The sequence below is a fragment of the Pan paniscus genome, chromosome 20 (assembly GCF_029289425.2).
Source record: "Pan paniscus chromosome 20, NHGRI_mPanPan1-v2.0_pri, whole genome shotgun sequence".
Lineage (NCBI taxonomy): Eukaryota > Metazoa > Chordata > Mammalia > Primates > Hominidae > Pan > Pan paniscus.
The window spans coordinates 18,811,772-18,828,302 of NC_073269.2; the positions used below are offsets into that span (position 1 = coordinate 18,811,772).

At 53.4% G+C, this 16,531-nt stretch overlaps 1 protein-coding gene across 12 annotated transcripts in view; it reads right to left on the minus strand.

The window, feature by feature from the left end:
- BRME1 (break repair meiotic recombinase recruitment factor 1) overlaps positions 1-16,531 on the minus strand; it is a 24,057-nt gene continuing 7,526 nt past the window's right edge. For 3 of the 12 annotated variants that reach the window (XM_055103894.2, XM_008967700.4, XM_055103896.2), the window contains 7 exons: positions 13,019-13,193; positions 10,785-10,866; positions 10,429-10,533; positions 6,833-8,107; positions 3,612-3,706; positions 954-1,046; positions 1-598 (listed from right to left, as the gene is read on the minus strand). In XM_055103894.2, coding sequence (XP_054959869.2) covers positions 448-598; positions 954-1,046; positions 3,612-3,706; positions 6,833-8,107; positions 10,429-10,533; positions 10,785-10,866; positions 13,019-13,193 — 1,976 coding nt within the window. In that variant the 3' untranslated portion in view covers positions 1-447. Of the gene's footprint in view, positions 599-953; positions 1,047-1,421; positions 3,121-3,611; positions 3,707-6,832; positions 8,108-10,428; positions 10,534-10,784; positions 10,867-13,018; positions 13,194-16,531 lie in introns of those variants that run through there. The other 9 variants (XM_034945823.3, XM_034945826.4, XM_055103897.2 and 6 more) reach the window with 5 other exon arrangements.

Below are 16,531 nucleotides of genomic sequence, written 5' to 3' on the forward strand. Positions count from 1 at the left end.
GCCTCTACAGAATCATTTATTATGGGTCTTCCCAGAAGAAATAAAATGGAAATGGGGAGAAAGAAAACAAAGGGAGCTCTCTTCTCCTCCAGGAAAGAAACAAATTCTGAACCATCCATACTTGGCTCAGGACCCTAAAATTTGCAAATCCGGACAGGATGGGCCCTGCTCGGAGGTGGCCAGCTTCCTGGAGCCCAGGCCCGCTTGAAGTCACTGGGGCTATGGGAGACACAGTTTCCCTCCCTGAAGCCAAGGGTGGCAAATGACCTTGACCCTGGCCAGGTGAGGCCAGGACCTCATGGCCTCCTTTGTGTTGTCCATGGAAGACCAACTTCCGGGCAACTGAAGGGAGGTTTGTAGGGTCCACTAGGACCCCCTGGAGCATCTTGGAGGAGGTCTGCAGACATGGGGGCTGGGTGGCAAAGGAAACACAGACCTCAAAGTGGCCTACAACTCCCTCCAGGGTGGGTCCCCTCGAGGGATATTCCCAGGCCCCTTGGAAGGGTAAGGCAGGGGGGCTTTGCCTCCCGGCTTTGTCTTCCGGTAGTTAAGGCGCTTGAAAGCTTCCAGGTCCCGATGGGTGCCCATGATCAGCCGGCTGTGGGGGAAACACAGGCATGCATGTGGGGCTCAGTGGTCACCAGGTGACAGAGGGGGCCGCGCCTCACAGCCACATGGTCACCAATGACTCAGGTGCACACACACGGCTCACACACGTGCACATAACCAGAAAGGGCCTGTTGCAGCACAGGCTGGGCCTGTTCCAGCCTTTCTTCAGAGCCTGTGTTCTGCAAAGGACGGGGGAGGGGGGCCACGGTGAGGACCCAGCAGCAGTGAGGTGCCTGACCCTCGCTGCCCACCTAGGGGCTCCACACTTCAGTCCCTCCCTGCTCCTCTGAGTCCCCACTGGCCTCCCACAGCCCCTGTGCCGTGAGTCCAAGCCCACCCCGTACTTCAGGTTGGAGAGCTCAACGATGAGGCCACGCACGACGTTGGTGGCATCCTCCATCCTGGAGGCCTCAGAGGCCTGGATCCCCACGAAGGTCCTGGCCAGCAGGGAAGGAAATTGAGAGTGGCCCGACCTCACTGGACTACCAGAGCTCTCCAGTGGGAGGGGCTTCTGCAGGGCCTCGCGCCATCTTTTCCAGGTGTCCAGCCTGTCCTCCTCTGTTCACGACAGAACCCTGATGGCCAACCCAGCTGGCTCTACTGCCCAGCAGGCCCAGAACCCAACCGCTTCTCCCCTACCTGCCCTGCCCTCTCAGGACGCTGCTGCCACCGCCTTCCTAGCTCCTGCCCCTGTGGCTTGTCCCCCACAGGCACTGGGGGCTGTGAACTTGGAAACCTAGCTCAGAGGCAAGCCCTCTCCTCCCGCAGCTGTGCACCACCTGCCTGCCCCGTGCCCTCCCCTCATCCCCCGCTTCTCCCCTCCCCTCTGCTCTAGCCACACTAGACTCCTGGCCATTCCTTGAGCACCTCTCAGGATTCTGGAATGTTCTTTCCCAAATGTCTCCTCCTGGTGGTGGGTGGTGGCTTCCCTGATTCCTCCTTACATTTTAACCCCTTCTCCGCTGCCTTTTTTTCCCCAACACTCTGCCATCTGACTATCTAATCTGCTGTCTCTCATGTCCCCACACCCCGAATCCCCCAGTAGCATTCAACTCTGTGTTTTGTCCCACACTGCCTCCCCAGCACCCAGGGCAGTGCTAGAAAAGCCGGCCCAGATGGCATTCATATCCTTGGAAGGTTTGGGAGGTCAAGGTGGGAGGATGGCTTGAACCCAGGAATTCAAGACCAGCCTCGGCAATGTAGTGAGACCCCCATCTCTACAAATAATACAAAATTAGCCAGGCATAGTGGTGCGCGCCTGTAGTCCCAGCTACTCAGGAGGATGAAGTGGGAGGATCAGTTGAGCCTGGGAGATGGAGGCTACAGTAAGCTATGATCCTGCACACCAGCCTGGGCAACAAAGCAAGACTCTATCTAAAAAATATCCCGCCAGGCACGATGGCTCATGCCTGTAATCCCACCACTTTGTGAGGCTGAGGCAGGTGGATTACTTGAATCCAGGAGTTTGAGACCAGCCTGGGCAACACGGCAAAATCCCATCTATAAAAAATATATACAAAATTAGCCGGGTGTGGTGGCGGGTACCTGTAGTCCCAGCTACTTAGGGGGCTGAAGTGGGAGAATCATGCGAGCCTGGGAGATCGAGGCTGCAGTGAGCTGAGGTTGCACCACTGCACTCCAGCCTGGGTGATGGGAGTAAGACTGTGTCTCAAAAAAAAAAAAAAATCACGGAAGAGCCAAGGAGCCACAGAACACCTCCCCCACCCCACAGAACAGGTGCCGCTCTCAGACACGGGCAGTACAGGTGGCCAGGCGGGTAAGTGGGGGCCACCCACCCTAAACCCGCCCATGTCCCAGGCTTCGCAGCACCTCCGGGGCTATCACTATGGAAACTGCTGTCCTGCTGCTCCTGCCTTGGTCACCCTGAGGTGTCTGGCAGCCCCTGGGTCTTAGCCTCTTGTGTGTGTCATTCAGCCTCAAGCCACCAAACCAGACCCGGGGCCCTCTGGGAGCTTCCAGACATCCAGGGCGGTGGGGAGGGGAGCTGCATTGGCCCTGGGACGCTGTCGGAGATTCAGATGTGAACCCTCCCGGCTCTTCACTCAAACCACAGCGGGCCGCTCTGATGAACTGCCTCTGGTCCACGTGCAGGTTGTGTGTGTGGCTAAGGGAGGTGGCCAGTGGCACAGCAGGTACAAGTCACAGGGAGTGAGGGCAGGAGGCAGGGACAGAGCTGCCCTCTGCTAGGGGAGGAGAAGGAGGAGGAGGGTGTGGGGGCCACACACAGCCAAGGGCTGAGTCCCAAACCCTCCTCCACCCCTGCCAGACAGAAACAGAAACTTGGCCATAAATAATTGATAAGCTGCCGCCTCTGCAGAGAGGCAGGTTCAAGTGCCAGGTAACAGAGAGGGCAGCCACCCAGCGCTGGCTTCGAGGAGGGCTGTGGGAGGGCACGGGAGGAGGGGACAGGCTGCGGAGACCCCGGGCATGGTGCAGGAGAGAGGGTGCCCTCCTCACACACAGCAGGCTGGAGGACGGCTCACTGGTGGCCTGCGGGAGGGAGGAGGTGGTTCGCCTAGGGCAAGAGCCAAGTGGGGAGGGGAGGAGGTGAGGGCAGGTTAGATTCACTCGGGTGCCCGCCTGGTGCCAGAGCTAGGAACGGCTCCAAGATGGTCTCAGCCAACAGTTCTGAGCCCTGTCTGGGTCCCCTCCCCTTCCCAGGGACTCAGGAGGAAGCTTTGGCCCCTCTTCCCAGAGAGAAACAGCCCACAGAGCCGGAGGCACTGTCCCAGGGCTCCTGGGGAGCTTCTGGGTGGGGAGATGCTGGGTTGGGTGTCGATCATTGGTCACTGTCGCCCATTCTCTGCTTTCGGGGAGCAGGGGAATGTATACAGTTTGAAAGACAGGGCTCAGCTCCCCTGCTGGACTGAGGAAGTCGAGGCCCAGGGAGGGAGAACTGGGGTCTGTCTCCTCCATCTGTCACCCTCCTTGGTAAAATTTGTGAGGGTCCTGGAGCCACTTCTCACCCACACCACACCTACCTCGGCTGGGCCTTGGCCACTGCAACAGGGTCTCCAATGGCACGTGAGCTGGGGCCCGGCCAGCAAGGGCCCGGCCTGTTCCCCGAAGGAAAGAGCTGGAAAGAGAGCACAAGGTGTGAGTGGTCGAGGCCCGGGTCGGGCAAGCTCTGCACAGGGGAACCAGAAGTCACGCTGATGCCTTTGGCTTCACCGCGGCCACAGCAGGTCACATCGGGGCTGGCTGGGACTCCTGCAGAGGAAGAGCGGTAACGGGGAAGAAATCCACGATAGGTAGACCCGAGGCTACCAGCCTGGGCTGCGCCCGTCCTTTCCCCTTGGAAAGAGAAAGGCCACAGCCAACCCTGGTGTCCGCTCCTAGGCCCGGGCCTCCCACAGGCTGATCTGGGCAGTGGGGGCACCACTGTGCCATGATCTCTGGCCCTGACACCACTGCAGTCTCCTGCATGCCCCTCACTGTCTTTACGGGTACAGAGAAAACACAAAGCGGGGGCAACTGCGGTGAAGTAGAGTCATCTACCTTGGCTGAATGAGCCACAGACATCCTGTTAGGAAAGGAGTTTGCAAATATAACACGAGGGGAAAACTCCCAGTGAATACAGGGGAAAGCCTGGTAACTCCAAGGCGCTTAAGCTTCTAAGCGTCAATGGTGGTTTAATTTCCATGGAAAATGTCAAGCTCCGTTACAGTGGTGACCTATGATGTCCCTCAGAAAAGAGGCAATGAGCCAGGCTGGGGACACCTGTAATCCCAGCACTTTGGAAGGCTGAGGTGGGAGGATTGTTTGAGGCCAAGAGTTCCAGACCAGCCTGGGCAACACGGCGAGACCCTGTCTGTACAAAAAAAAAAAAAAATTAGCTGGGCATTGTGGCACGCACCTGTGGTCCTAGCTACTTGGGAGGCTGAGGCAGGAGGATCAACTGCTTGAGCTCGGGAGGTTGAGGCTGCAGTGAGCTGTGATTGTGCCACTGCACTCCAGCCTGGGCGACAGAGCAAGGCCCTGTCTCTAAAATTTAAATTAAATGACTCCATATGCAGATTGCAGAAGCTCCATCAGTCCAAGAGTGAGTGCAAAGGATCTATGAGAAAGTAACACCAAACCCTCCCATGACGAGACCTTGGTTTGAGGTTTGAAAGCTCTGTCTCTGCTGTGTCACCTCTGAGTCCCCTCCTCTAGCACAGTGTGTGGCCACAGTGAGGTCAGGAGGAGGTGCTGAGACGGCCCTCTCGATCCATCTTTGCTGTTCCCCGTGTCCCTGCCCATGTTGGGAGACATGGGCCTCGGCCTTCCTGCCGGGAGCCACCCGGAACCTTCCCACGGGAATGTGTTCCTTGCCTGGGTCGCCTCAACTTGCCGGGGAACGCCTCGTGTCAAAACCAAACACGCCCAGGCCCTGGCAGTGCTGTCAGGGCGGTGCCTCCTCCCCTGGCTGGGGAAAGGCTGCTAATGCTGGTTGGGTTTGACCAGCCTGGCTGTCTGTCTGGATCCCCCCAAGTCTGGATTTCAGGGTCTTTTTCCAAGCTTGCAGTTTGGCAGCCCGTTTAGGAGGGCTAGGGGCTTCACCTGCTGGATGCCACCTAGGCACACCTGGCCCCAAACACCTTAACCATTTCCCAGCCTTCTCTCCAAGCCACCACTCACGAGACCACAGACTGGAGGCAATGGAGGCGGCTCTTCTCTCAAGCGAGGGATTTGCATTTTGCAAGGCATGAAGCTCTCATAAAATTTCAGCTGTGCCCAGCACCAGAACTCCTGCCTTTCCCACATGCTTGTGTTCAGCCTCTACCACTGAACCGCACTGTGACTCACTTTTTTTTTTTTTGAGACAGGGTGTTCGGCACCCAGGCTGGAGTGCAGTGGTGTAATCTCGGCTCACTGCAACCTCAACCTCCTGGGCTCAAGTGATTCTCCTGCCTCAGCCTCCCAAGTAGCTGGGACTGCAGCCATGCATCCCCATGCCTGGCTAATTTTTTCTTTTCTTGAGAGAGTCTTGCTCTCTTGCCCAGGCTGGAGTGCAGTGGCGCGATCTTGGCTCACTGCAACCTCAGTCTCCCGGGTTCAAGTGATTCTTCTGCCTCAGCCTCCGGAGTAGCTGGGATTAGAGGCACATGCCACCATGCCCAGCTAATTTTTGTATTTTGGTAGAGACGGGGCTTCACCATGTTGGCCAGGCTGGTCCTGCTCTCCTGCCTCGGTCTCCCAAAGTGCTGAGATTACAGGTGGGAGCCACTGTGCCTGGCCATGAATTTTTTTTTTTTTTTTAACATCTCAACACAGGGACAGCCAAAGAAACAGAGGCTGACATTTGAAAAGCAAATTGGACTCTGCGTTCCAGGACGCGGCGGCTGGGGCATGACCTGGGTGCCAGCCTGGCCTCCTCCCCTCCCACCTGCCTCACCTCTAGCAGGCGCACGAACTCCTCCAGAGTCTTCACTGCCACACCCAGTGTGTGGACAGAGAACTGCCTACCTCCCTGGGCGTGACTGTGATGCCCTCAGCCCAGGCTCAGGTGTGCCAACGGCTAGGGAGGTCGCTCTTTCCCTGGGGGGCAGGGCTGAAGCAAGGCTGCCATCTGCCCAGACAGGAGAATGAACGCCAACGGCTGGCACCGGCTCTGGAGCCAGAGGAGGCCACATCCGGGCAGCCGGTGGGGCGGGCAGATCCCTGAAGGAGGCAAAGCCCTTACACGTTCTGGCAGAAAAACAAAATGACTTATGTATGTTTGGAAAAGAATCATATCAGGACCCCCAGAGGACCCTAAGGAGATGGGCAAAGGCTCTTTTGCAGCTTGGGAGTGAAGCCCCCTCCCCAGGCCCAGGTATAAAGCCATCCCCAGGCCCAGCTTCTCTCCATCTGTGTCTAGCCGCCTCAATACATCCCCTGGGACCCCACAGCCAGGGTCAGGCACTGAAGCAGAAGCTGCCAGGGGCTGGCACTCCTGGGGACTCCAGTTCAATGTGGGGGGCCCGGCTGAGAAAGCAGCTGTGTGTCACCATCCCTAGATATGTCGACAACCTCCGAAAGGCAGGTCTACACTTTCTGGAAAACCACCGACTCCACACCCAGTAGAGCTGCAACTCGGACTCCTATAGTCGTTGACTGTGTAAATGGTAAGCCCTGAGCCCCAGCTCCCACTCCGCCGCTGCACCGAGTGAGGAGGGGGCTTGTGGAGGTTGGGTGCCCGCCCTGGGCAGGTATGTCTGTCACTCAGGGCAGCTCTCACCTGCTCAGGTGGGGCTTCGAAGTCAGAGGCGTCCAGGGCATCCTGTATCTGGCTGTCCAGCAGGAAGTCGAGTTCCACAGCTAAAGAGTCTGCCCAGGTGCCCTGGTCTGCAGAATGAGGCAAGTGGTCTCGCTGCCCTGCCAGCTCTGAGGTGGTGTCTGGAATGCCCTGCTGAGCCCCGGGCTCCTGGAGAGGGTCGTCTGCTATTTCTCTGTGTTCCAGCACAACAGAGGCTTGCGGGGACACACGGAGCCCCTCGAGGTCTCGTTCGAGGTTCTGGCCACCTAACTCGGCTTCCTCTTGAGCAGGACCTGGCTCCTGCTTCTGATTGACACATGGACCTGTGTCCGGGGATGCATGACCAGAATCTCCAGCACCCATCATGGACTCTCCGCTCCCGGGTGCCAGAGCCAGGGAGGCTGTAGGGCCCACTAGGACATCGCCGGGGGGCTTGCCATCCTGCCCTGCCTCCCCACTTTCTCCTGTGGTTTCCCCAATGAGCGAGGTGCAGCCTGGCAAGGCCCTCCTGTGGCCTCCATCAGCAGCCTTCCTCCTGGGAGAGGCAGGTGATATGGCACTGGCCTGCCCATCGGGCCCAGCCACCTCCAGAGCCCTCTCTTCCAGCTCAGTGGGGTCTGTGCTCAGGTCTGCGATGACAACCATCCCGAGGGAGGAGCATCCCAGGCTGCTATGAATCCCTTCCCCTTCCCTACCCATCCTGCTGGGGGTCTGCTGGGGGTCAGGGGAGCCCTGGGCCACAGACCCGGGTTCCAGGCACCAAGAGGCAGGGCCCAGTCCTGGAGCAGGGCCTGAGGTAGGAGCTGATGCTGGGGTACAGGGGACACCGTCTCCCTCCTCCTGGGGCCCTCCAGGCAGGCCAGCCCCTGCTGTCCTTTGGGCCCCTCCCTCCTGGGGGGCTCCTCTGTCTGGCTTCTCCCCTTCAGAATCAATGCTTGGTAGGTGTTCCTTTTGGCCACCATCACCTGGAACCCTGTCTGTCTCAGGCTTGCTGTCATCGGCCCCTTGTTCTGACAGGTGGTCTTGGCTGGCCCTCTGTGAGGCGGACAACCCCGTCCCCCTGTCTGGAGGGTCATCAGGCTGAGAATCCCCACTGCCGGGCACCGCCTGCACAGGGCTCTGGCTGCTCTGCTCAGGGCGGGCACTGTCTGCCTGCGTTGGGTCCCCCAGCTCCGTGGCCTCCTGGAGGGGGACCCCCAGGGTCTCCACTAGCAGCTGGCATCCTGGACTCTGGGCGCTGGACTCTGCGATTGTTTCCTGTGGACAGAAAAAGACTCAGCCCCGGGGCCTTTGATAACCAAGTTCTCCGAAGAGTTTTCTATTAGGTTGGTTTAAAGTAATTGCGGGTTTTGTCATTACTTTTAATGGCAAAAATTGGCCAGGCGTGATGGCTCATGCCTGTAATCCCAGCACTTTGGGAGGCTGAGGTGGGCGGATCACTTGAGGTCAGGAGTTCAAGATCAGCCTGGCCAAAATGGTGAAACCCCACCTCTACTAAACAAATATAAAAATTAGCCAGGCGTGGTGGCAGTTGACTGTAGTCCCAACTACTCAGGAGGCTGAGGCAGGAGAATTCTTTGAACCCGGGAGGTGGAGGTTGCAGTGAGCCGAGATAGGACTGCACTCCAGCCTGGACGACAGAGTAAGACTCTGTCTCATACACACAAAAAAATTAGTGGCAAAAACTGCACTTACTTTTGCACCAATCTAATAGTTGTCACCACCCTGTTCAAAGACTCAGATATTGGCACCGGCCATCATGCATGGAAATAGGCATCAGTACCAGGGCCGGCAACTGGAGGGGGATCTGGAAGCACAGAAACCTCTCCTTCCACCAAGCTCTTCTCTCCACCAGCACCAGGTACTCAATCAGATCAGGGATATGAAAATCAAGGTGGCATTCAGACCACACCAATGTCAATTTCCTGTTTATTATTATTATTATTATTATTATTATTTTTAGACAGAGTTTCACTCTTGTTGCCCAGGCTGGAGTGCAATGGTGCGATCTTGGCTCACCGCAACCCCCACCTCCCGGGTTCACGCAATTCTCCTGCCTCAGCCTCCCGAGTAGCTGGGATTACAGGCTCGCACCACCATGCCCGGCTAATTTTGTATACTTAGTAGAGACAGAGTTTCTCCATGTTGACCAGGCTGGTCTCAAACTACAGACCTCAGGTGATCTGCCCGTCTCGGCCTCCCAAAGTGCTGGGATTAAAGGCATGAGCCACTGCGCCCAGCGGCTATTATTATTTTTATTATTTATTTTTCATAATTTTGAGACAGGGTCTCACTCTTTCGTCCAGGCTGGAGTGCAGTGGTGTGATCACGGCTCACTGTAGTTTTGACCTTCCTAGATTCAGATGACCCTCCCACCTCAGCCTCCTAAGTAGCTGGGACTACAGGTACACACCACAACTGGCTAAATTTTGTGGTTTTTTTGGTAGAGATGGCGTTGTGCCATGTTGCCCAGGCTGGTCTTGAATGCCTGGGCTCAAGTGATCCTCCTGCCTCGGCCTCCCAAAGTGCTGGGATTACAGGTGGGAGCCACTGCACCTGGCCAAGTTTTAAAACAATTATTGTAGCCTGGACGCAGTGGCTCATGCCTGTAATCTCAGCACTTTGAGAGGCCGAGGCAGGCGGATCATTTGAAGTTGGGAGTTCGAGACCAGCCTGGCCAACAGGGTGAAACCCCTATTCTAATAAAAATACAAAAATAAGCCAGGTGTGGTGGTGTGCACCTGTAGTCCCAGCTACTGGGGAGGCTGAGGCAGAAGAATCACTTGAACCCAGGAGGTGGAGGCTGCAGTGAGCTGAGATCACACCACTGCACTCCAGCCTGGGCGATAAGCAAGACTCCATCTCAAAAAAAAAAAAAATTATTGTAGAGACAGAGTCTTGCCATGTTGCTCAGGCTGGTCAAGGGAAGTCTCCCAAAGTGTTGGGATCGTAGGCATGAGCCACTGCACCTGGCCAATTGCCTAGTTTTGGTGATGGACTATAGTTATGCATGGTGTTACCACTTGGTGAAGCTAAAACAGAGAACACCGGAACTTCACTCTGTACCATTTTGTGTTTTTTTAAAAATTGTGCTAAGGCCGTGCGCGGTGGCTCATGCCTGTAATCCCAGCACTTTGGGTGGCTGAGGCGGGCAGATCACCTGAGGTCAGGAGTTCAAGACCAGGCTGGCCAACATGGTGAAACCCCGTCTCTACTAAAAATACAAAAATTAGCTGGGCGCGGTGGGCAGGCGTCTGTTATCCCAGCTACTTGGGAGGCTGAGGCGGGAGAATTGCTTGAACCCAGTGGGGCAGAGGTTGCAGTGTGCCAAGATGGCACCATCGTACTCCAGCCTGGGTGACAAGAGTGAAACTCTGTCTCAAAAAAAAGAAAAAAAATAAAATAAAGAATTGTTGCAAACTCAACACACATCCATAGCGCAATGTACTGAAAACGGCGGGTGGAGAGGTGCAGGCCTCACCATTGCCAAAGAACTCCAGGGTTAAATGGGGCTGCCGAGGCTGGGCCAGGAGGCTGCACCTGCGCTGGGCTCAGCCTGGCTGATTTTAGAGCCTTACCAGGCTAAAGGCCCCACTCCCACGGTCCTCATCCTTCATCTCTTCTTTTCTTGTCACTGTCTTCCTGGATTTTGCAAACTGGGGAACAAACCTCCCGAATGAGTCCTGTAAACCGGATACAAGAACAAAGCAGCAATAAAGATAAGAGAGGAATGAGGTCTCAGGAAAAAAGCAACCCCAAACCTGCTCCTTTCTTATAGCCTTGAGAGAACTCCACCCTTGCCCTCTGGGCACATTCCCTCCAGCCCCTGTAGACCATGAGTGAGCAATTGGTGACAAAGAAGGGAGACAGAGAGCCGGAACTTTAAGGGAGGCAGTGGTGCTTCTATATCCACGAGGCCACAGGACGAGCTCACCTGGGAAGGAGGAAGGGGAGCTGGCTCCTTTTCTGGTTGACGGAGGAGCCGGCAGGGAGATCCTGTTTCCTCATCAGGGGAGCTATGTAGGAAAAGATAAAACTGAAGGAGATCTGCCCGGGTGCGGTGGCTCACACCTGTAATTCCAGCACTTTGGGCGGCTGAGGCGGGCAGATCACCGAGGCCAGGAGTTCGAGACCAACCTGGGGAACATGGTGAAACCGTATCTCTACTAAAAATACAAAAATTAGCTGGATGTGGTGGCGCACGCCTGTAATCCCAGCTACTTGGGAGGCTGAGGCAGAATGGCTTGAACTCAGGAGATGGTGTTTGCAGTGAGCCAAGATTGTGCTACTGCATTCCAGCCTAGGTGAGAGAACAAGGTTCTGTGTCAAAAACAAACAAACAAACGAGGGGGATCTGAAATCCTCCTAGGTTGTCACTCACCTATCGAGACAAACGCAAAACAAAATCCAACAGGAAACCAGTGCTAAGAGTCTCCTAGGCTGGGCGTGGTGGCTCATCCCTTTAATCCCAGCACTGTGGGAAGCTGAGGTGGGTGGATGCCCAGGAGTTTGAGACCAGCCTGAGCAACATAGTAAGACCCCTTTTCTACAAAAAATTTAAAAATTAGCTGGACGTGGTGATGTGTGCCTGTGGTCCCAGCTACTTGAGAGGCTGAAATGTCAGGATCATCTGAGCCAGGGGAGTTCAGGCTGCAATGAGCTATGATCACGCCACTGCACTCCAGCCTGGGTGACAGAGCAAGACTCTATCTCAAAAAAAAAAAAATGTCTGCTAGATGGAAGGCCCTGGAAAACCTGCTTTGAAAGAGTGGGATGGGGATGGAGAAGCAGTGACTTGAGAACATTTAACTGTCAAGGAGGGTGCAGAGTCCCACCTGGAGAATACACTGCCTTAACAGGTGACTTTGTTACATTTATAATCCCAGGAATTGCCTTCTGAACTGGGAATAGGGATATTCTCATTTGGACGGACACTCCAGCCCTGACACGGCACATTCTAGGGAAAGGAAATTGTGGATGCAAGAAACATAGTGTCTTTAAAAACTAGTGAAACTTAGGGTTATATTTAAATAAATAAGGGCCAGGCGTGGTGGCTCACGCCTGTAATCCCAGCACTTTGGGAGGCCGAGGCGGGCGGATCACCTTAAGTCAGGAGTTCGAGACCAGCCTGGCCAACATGGTGAAACCCCGTCTCTACTAAAAATACAAAAATTAGTTGGGTATGGTGGCGGGCGCCTTTCATCCCAGCTACTCAGGAGGCTGAGGCAGGAGAATCGCTTGAACCCGGGAGGTGGAGGTTGCAGTGAGCCGAGATTGCGCCACTGCACTCCAGCCTGGGTGACAGCGAAAGACCCTGTCTCAAATAAATAAATAAATAAATAAGGATATGTATATCGTTTTGTTTTGGCTAATTATTTTATTTCTTGTAGATATGGGGTCATCCCTGTTATGTTACACAGGCTCCTCTTGAACTCCTGGGCTCAAGCGATCCTCTTGCCTCAGCCTCCCAGTGTGCTGGGATTACAGGCATGAGCCACTGCACTCAGCCCTGATTGCTTTTCTTTTTTTATTGGTCGTTAGCTCACATAACAACAATTCCTTTGTTCCCTTCTTGATTAAGGAAGAGGAGGAATGTGGAAGAAGGATGGGTTTGACCAGCAGACAGAATATGAGTTCTGTAACCCTGAAAAATGCAATGTTATCTTTGCCCACAGTTAAAACTTTTTTTTCTTTCTTTAGATGGAGTCTCGCTGTTGCCCAGGCTGGAGCGTAGTGGCATGATCTCAGCTTACTGCAACCTCTGCCTCCTGGGTTCAGTCGATTCCCCTGCCTTAGCCTCCTGAGTATCTGGGATTACAGGTGCGCCACCACACCCAGCTAATTTTTGTATTTTTAGTAGAGACAGGGTTTTGCAGTGTTGGCCAGGCTTGTCTCAAACTCGTGACCTCAAGTGATCTTCCCCCCTCGGCCTCCCAAAGTGTTGGGATTACAGGCATTAGCCACCATGCCTGGCTAAAACATCAACCCTTCTTACCAGCGAGGAAAGCTAGGAGAAGCGAGATCCGAGGGCCCTGAGCTCTGGGAGGGAGTGGGTCACAGCACTGGATAGGTTGTGGGTCTCTTTCCCAAAGCATTGCTGTCTGCTGAGCTGCTGTGCTATGTGGACTGTCAGTGGGGAGACCTGCCGGAATGTTCAGAGCCACCTACCTGGAGACGGCCTTTCCTGGTTCCTCCCCGTGCTGCTGTGTAGAGGGAACAGGTCCCAATTTGCCCTCTGGCTCCTCAGGGTGATGTAAACAGCCCAACATGGAACTCTGGGGGTCCCCATCGAAGTCTCCTAGCCTTGGGTTCTTTAGGGGTTTTGGAGGACAGAGTCCCTCTCCTGTTTTAGAGACAGAGGAAGATGAAGGGGTGGGGGATACAGCCACTGCTCATGGCTGACAACTCAGGTCTCCCCCACTACAACCAGGCTGCACGCGAGAAGGGGCCGAATCCATTTCACTCTCTGCAGGGTCCCAAGTGCCTGTAAGAGCATCTTGTACACTGTTGGTGCTCAATAAATAAATTATCCATGACTGGATAAATGCACACCACCAAGGGCAGACAAGACTAAATTATGTACCATTCTAATGTGCTGAGACATCTGCAAAATAGCCATCCCGGGAAAACTGGGACTCACAGCCACCGGGTGCTGAAGAGGTGATGCTTTGGCCACGTCCTGGCCCCTTGCATTTCTGCACTAACTTCCCCATCACTGAAAGCAATTGTGACGTGTCTTCTTCCGGCATTTAAGAGGCTAAAGATGCTTATTGACATCTTTGTATATATAGCGCAGTGGCTCACGCCTATAATCCCAGCACTTTGGGAGGCCGAGGCGGGTGGATCACCTAAGGTCAGGAGTTCAAGACCAGCCTGGCCAACATGGCAAAACCCCGTCTCTACTGAAAATACAAAAATTAGCCGGGCATGGTGGCACCCACCTATAGTCCCAGCTACTTGGGAGGCTGAGGCAGGAGAATCGCTTGAACCTGGGAGGCGGAAGTTGCAGTGAGCTGAGATTGCCCTACTGCACTCCAGCCTGGTTGACAGAGCGAGACTCTGTCTCAAAAAAAAAATTAATATATATTATATATCATATATAAAATACATACATATTCATATTTAATATACACATACATATAAAATATATAATTATAATGTATTTACATATTACATATTTATAATTATAAAATATATTATTTAAGTTATATATTTATGATATATTAATATATTATAAAAATTATATCCTTGTATTATATTACATATTTATATATTATATTATATATTTATTAAATATATACTATATATATTATATATCCCATTATATTGCCAGGTTGTTCCATGTGATCTAAAGCCAGGCCACGCCACCTCAGGATTCAGCCTCAGCCAAATATGTAAATATATATATTTATACATACGTATTTATACATACATATGTATTTATACATACGTATTTATATATATGTATTTATGTATTATATATACTATATATATTTTTTTTCTTTTTTTGAGACAGGGTCTGGCTTTGTCTCCCAGGCTAGAGTGAGGTGGTGCAACTGTGGATCACTGCAGTCTTGACCTCATAGGCTCAAGCCATCCTCCCACCTCAGGCCACTCAAGTAGCTGGGACAAAAGGCGTGTGCCACCATGCCTGGCTAAGTTTTCTTTGGTTTTGTTTTGTTGAGACAGGGTCTCATATGTTGCCCAGGCTGGTCGTGAACTCTGGCGCTCAAGTGATCCTCTTGTCTCGGCCTCCCGAAGTGCTGGAATTACAGGCATGAACCACTTTGCCTCGCCAGAATCTATCTTTTGAATTAAGAAAACTCCCTTACGTCGAAACTTTTTTTTTTTTTTTTTGAGACAGAGTCTCGCTCTGTCACCAGGCTGGAGTGCAATGGCACGATCTCTGCTCACCGCAACCTCTGCCTCCCGGGTTCAAGTGATTCTCCTGCCTCAGCCTCCTGAGTAGCTGGGACCACAGGCACGCACCACCACGCCCAGCTAATTTTTGTATTTTTAGTAGAGACGGGGTTTCACCATGTTGGCCAGGATGGTCTCGATCTCTTGACCTCATGATCCGCCCGCCTCGGCCTCCCAAAGTGCTGGGATTACAGACATGAGCCACCATGCCCAGCCACATCAAAACTTTCAATAGTGGCTGGCTTGTAAGACTTCCCCAAACCTGGCCCCAACCTAATCATGTATTCAGTGAACAAATGATAAGGGTTGACTCTAGTGAGTTCCACACCAGATGCTGTCCTAAGAACTTGTGTGTGTTAAGATAAAAGCTCAAGGCAGGGTGCTGCTGTTATGCCTGCCTTACAGAAGTAACCTTGAGCAATTCAATATTATCTTTGTCCATGATTAAAATATTGGCCTTTGCCACCAGCAAGGAAAGATGCCAGCCTGTAATCCCAGGACTTTGGGAGGCCGAGGCAGGTGGATTGCTTAAGCTCAGCAGTTCAAGACCAGCCTGGGCAACATGGCGAAACCCTGTATAAAAAGTACGAAAATTAGCCAAACATGGTGGTGCATGCCTGCAGTCCCACGTACTTGGGAGGCTGAAGGGGGAGGATGACTTGAGCCCAGAGGAAGAGATTGCAGTGAGTCCAGACTGTGCCACTGCACTCCAGCCTGGGCAACAGAACTAGAGCCTGTCTCAAAAAAACATTTAAATTAAACATTTAAATTAAAATAAATAAATAAAAGGGCAATATGGCAAAACCCCATCTCTACTAAAAATGCAAAAGTTAGCTGGGCATGGTGGTGGGCACCTGTAATCCCAGCTACTTGGGAGGCTGAGGCAGGAGAATCGCTTGAATCCGGGGGGCTGAGGTTGCAATGAGCCAAGATGGCGCCACTGCACTCCAGCCTGGGCAAGGGAGTGAGATTCCATCTCAAAAAAAAAATAATTAAATTAAATTAAAAGGAAAGGAAAGATGCGAGAATTGACACCCAAGGGCCCCAAGTTCCCAGAGAGGTGAAAACGTTAAGGCACACAGAGGCCCAGGAACCAAGGCTGGCACCCCGTCCAACTCCAGAACCAGCACACTTAAGAATACTTGAGCATTTACTGAATGCCTACTATGTAGCAGATTTCTGCCAAGGCAGGCAGAACAAAAAGACAAACCAACAGCCAGGTGTGGTGGTGCACACCTGCAGTCCCAGCTACTCAGGAGGCTGAGGGGGTAGGATCACTTGAGTCCAGGATCTCACTTGGGTAACACAGTGAGATCCCACCTCTATAAAACATTTAAAAATTAGCTGAGGGTGGTGGCACGCACCTGTAGTCTCAGCTACTCGGGAGGCTGAGGCAGGAGGATTGCTTGAGCCCTGGAGGTTGAAGCTGCAGCAAGCCGTGATTGTGCCACTGCACTCTGGCCTCAGCAACAGAGCTAGATCCTATCTCTAAAAAAAACACTAAAGAATAACACTATCCAGGACCAGGCGCAGTGGTTCATGCCTGTAATCCCAGCACTTTGGGAGGCTGAGGCGGGCGGATCACCTGAGGTCGGGAGTTTAAGACCAGCCTGACCAACATGGAGAAACCCTGTCTCTACTAAAAATACAAAATTAGCCGGGCATGGTGGCTCATGCCTGTAATCTCAGCTACTTAGGAGGCTGAGGCAGGAGAATCGCTTGAACCCGGGAGGCGGAGGTTGCGGTGAGCCGATATCGCGT